This window comes from Bremia lactucae, linkage group LG7 (assembly GCF_004359215.1).
Source record: "Bremia lactucae strain SF5 linkage group LG7, whole genome shotgun sequence".
Classification (NCBI taxonomy): domain Eukaryota; phylum Oomycota; class Peronosporomycetes; order Peronosporales; family Peronosporaceae; genus Bremia; species Bremia lactucae.
The window spans coordinates 3,450,772-3,454,739 of NC_090616.1; the positions used below are offsets into that span (position 1 = coordinate 3,450,772).

General features: G+C 46.3%; 1 protein-coding gene across 1 annotated transcript; it reads left to right on the plus strand.

Annotated features, from left to right (window-relative positions):
* Window positions 1-650: 650 nt before the first annotated feature.
* Window positions 651-1,607, plus strand: CCR75_000001 (uncharacterized protein; the record flags this gene model as incomplete). Its single annotated transcript, XM_067958109.1, has 1 exon — window positions 651-1,607. The coding sequence occupies one exon, from the start codon at window positions 651-653 to the stop codon at window positions 1,605-1,607; it is 957 nt and encodes a 318-aa protein (XP_067820960.1).
* Window positions 1,608-3,968: the final 2,361 nt, after the last annotated feature.

A 3,968-nucleotide genomic window follows, 5' to 3' on the forward strand; every position in this document is an offset into this window, starting at 1 on the left:
ACCCTAAACCCTAAACCCTAAACCCTAAACCCTAAACCCTAAACCCTAAACCCTAAACCCTAAACCCTAAACCCTAAACCCTAAACCCTAAACCCTAAACCCTAAACCCTAAACCCTAAACCCTAAACCCTACCATTTCGTTCACTTCAACTACAACTTCAACTTGAAGGCCATTTCAGCTTGAAGACAACTTCAACTTGAAGGCAACTATAACTTGAAGACAACTACAACGTCACGGCAACTACAACTTGAAGGCAACTACAACTTGAAGTCTATTACGATCTTCAACTTCAAACTTGACTTCGAATTTTCAACTTTCAACTGTCAACTTTCAACTTTCAACTTTCAACTTAGAACAATCCAGAACATTCTAGAACATTGTGTTTTTTTACACAAATGATTAGATGCACAAAAAAGATTGGACGCCAATATTGATTGGTTACCAAACATCCAACAAAAAATTAGGAAGATTAGTTTAGCTTAGTTTACTTAGCTCACTTCTCCTTTTTTAGTCTACTGAAGAAGCATCAGCGAAACGGCCCCTGCAGTTAATAATAAACGCACCCGTTTAGACAATTAATTTTCGTCTTCGACTTCCCCTTTGGACTCTCAACTCAACCCTAAACCAACTCCAAGGAAATCGATTAAGGATGGACTCGCCGCACACAGCAGCTCGTAGCCCGCCGCAACCAGTAAAGGACATGATCACAGCAAGCGTCATGGAGTGGCGCTCCCTCTCCAAACGCATCGTGAACAAGCAACGCGCCGTCACCAAGTTGGAGACCGCCGTGCCCAAGTCAGTGCGTACAAAGATGGACCTCAAGGTACCATCAATCCTCACGGAACGCGCTCCAGGCACCGTTGCCGAATTATCGTCCCAGTTCCAGACTACCATCGCTGACCACCAAGACAAGCTACGTGGGATCATCCACGCTTCAGCCGTCAGTGAGTTACAAGTCCTGGAACAAGAAAGACACAACGTGTACAGTTCGACTGTCGACAAGTTCAAGTCGTTCTTCAAGCCGCTACACGATTCGCTTCGTCAGGCACACCCTGCCCTCAACCAACAAGAGTTTGAGGCCTACTTCTGTGATGGTGGCGACGGAATTTCTTCCTCGCCATCTCTTGCCATCATCGACTGCCGACGAGCCATCTCGTTCCTTGATATTCGACTCCAAGAAGAAGAGTACTCGCACCTCATGAATGAAGCCATTGCAACACGCAAGAGGGAAGAAGCTGCTGCCAAACGCACAGCCGCCGAGACTATGGAGCTGGACACTTCGAACGATATTCTTGTTGCAACTCTCGTCAAGAAAAGCATCGCCAAGGAAACTTCTGCTCTTCGAAACGAGGTCAATCAACTACGGGCAGCTTTAAACTCCCGCGCCAGCCAACACGGAGCATCGGCTGGTGCAAGACAGCTCCCCAAGCGCCACTTCAAGCAACCAAACGTTGGAGAAAAAGTTCGCGTACAACCCAACGGAAGAAACGCTCAAGCCTCAAAGCCTCGCAATCCAAAAGCGACGCCCAAAGGACCAAGAGACACCAAGCCAAGCAAGCCAGCCGGCCGAAACACCAAGCCGCGCCAGCCATCTCGCCGCAATTAGCTGACGAGTTCAAGTTCATCCCAAGCGCGTCAACTCACCACAACGCAGTCTCGCTATTCGCGTTAAGACACGTTCGTGACGACGCTGAGATCAACAACTTGGCCTTCCATGACTTGACTCCGGATGACGTCTCACTGCCTCCAACATTGAAGCGTCTTCTAGGACTCAACCTTAACTACTGTCCGACTCCTCGAGCAATTACCAAGGATGACATCCTGCAGCAAATACCAGCATTCGCCAGAACGCTCCGTTTGCGAACGTTGTTCAAGGACACAAACCAGTGGGCCACCCGAGCTAGTCGCAACTCAGCAATCTATGTCCCGAACTCAGCATACAATCCACCGCCAAGCACGCCTGCTATCGAGGACGCTTTGACTCGCATCCAGACCAAGGTATCCGTCTCGTCATGGCAACCATTACGATCGCGCAACCTCACCAACGGACAACGCATATTAGTCAAAACACTGCAATTCAGGCCAGACTTACAAGTCGTCCTAACCGACAAGAACCTCGGGCCTGCAGTTATGACAAGGACTCAATACATTGACTTGTGCCTCGATCACCTTCTCGATCAAGATACGTACAAACAATGCACGGCTCCGCAACAAGCGATCATCCGACTGCTTAGGACTCGCGTTCGACAATTCTACAACACAATTGCCAAGCAACACGCCACACTGCCTGACTGGTCGAATACCAAGATCATCGTGGCAGGACTCGACGACAAAGGCATGAAACGTTTCTATGGACTGTCCAAGATCCACAAGCTACAGTTATGTATCCGACTCATCGTCTCGAATACGACATCCGTTATGCAAGGTCTTTCGAAATGGCTTCATTTTATGATGCAGCCATACCTTCAACGGACTTCGACGTACCTTCGAGACTCGGATCAACTTCTGCAAGATCTTCGAACTATTCAAGCCACCGACGACATGATATTGATAACGTTTGACGTGGTTTCCATGTACACGTCTATCAACATTGAATTCGCTCTCCAAGTCATCCGTCAAGAGTTACATGACGATCCTTGGATTGACGCCATTATGCTTGGACTCAAAGTCGTTCTGACTTCAAATTACTTCGTCTTCGGCGACTTAATTTGGCTTCAACTTAATGGAACCGCCATGGGTACATCCGTGGCTCCAACATTCGCGTCACTGTTTCTCGCACATTTTGAGAGAACACTGATTTGTGACCAGTTTACGTCCAATTTGGTGTACTTCAAGCGATACATTGACGATGGCTTTATCATTTGGAAACAAGACAAGAAGAAGCCATTTGAATTCAAGCGACTTCAAGCACTGTTACGACATTCCCGCTTACAGTTCACGTTCGAATTCAACCCAAGCCAAGTTGCGTTCCTTGATCTTTGGATCATACGTGACAACGACAAGTTCATGACCAAGACTCACGAAAAGACACTGAACCTGCATCTCTACTTGCCGGCAGCCAGTGCTCATCCGCCTAACGTACTGAAAGGACTTATTTCTGGCTTAATCAAGAAGTACAAGAAACAGAATACCAACTCTTCTGACTTTGCCGAAGTATGCAAGCTTTTCTATCGCCGACTTCGAGATCGCGGTTACAGCAACACTGTATTGCTGCCTCTTTTCGACATTGCGTTGAATGATGCTTCGACATCTCGACCACCATTGTCACAAGTCTTTTTCAAGATTTCGTACGACCCGAATGGTCCGTCACGTGCTCGTCTACGAAACCTGTTGGACTTTTCAAGTTTAAGTCGTTTGTGTAGCACTCTGCACATTGACCAATTATCGATTTGTTACACGAAACCACCATCATTAAAGCGGAAGCTTTGCCCGACATCACTTCGTTTAGACTGCTCCCCAACACCTGCTGCACGTCTTTATAAAAGACTTCGAAGTGCTAGTACAAGCGTCGGGGGTAAACCCTAAACCCTACCCTTTCGTTCACTTCAACTACAACTTCAACTTGAAGGCAACTTCAGCTTGAAGACAACTTCAACTTGAAGGCAACTATAACTTGAAGACAACTACAACGTCATGGCAACTACAACTTGAAGGCAACTACAACTTGAAGTCTACCACGATCTTCAACTTCAAACTTGACTTCGAATTTTCAACTTTCAACTGTCAACTTTCAACTTTCAACTTTCAACTTAGAACAATCCAGAACATTCTAGAACATTGTGTTTTTTACACAAATTATTAGATGCACAAAAAAGATTGGACGCCAATATTGATTGGTTACCAAACATCCAACAAAAAATTAGAAAGATTAGTTTAGCTTAGTTTACTTCGCTCACTTCTCCTTTTTTAGTCTGCTGAAGAAGCATCAGCGAAACGGCCCCTGCAGTTAATAATAAACGCACCCGTT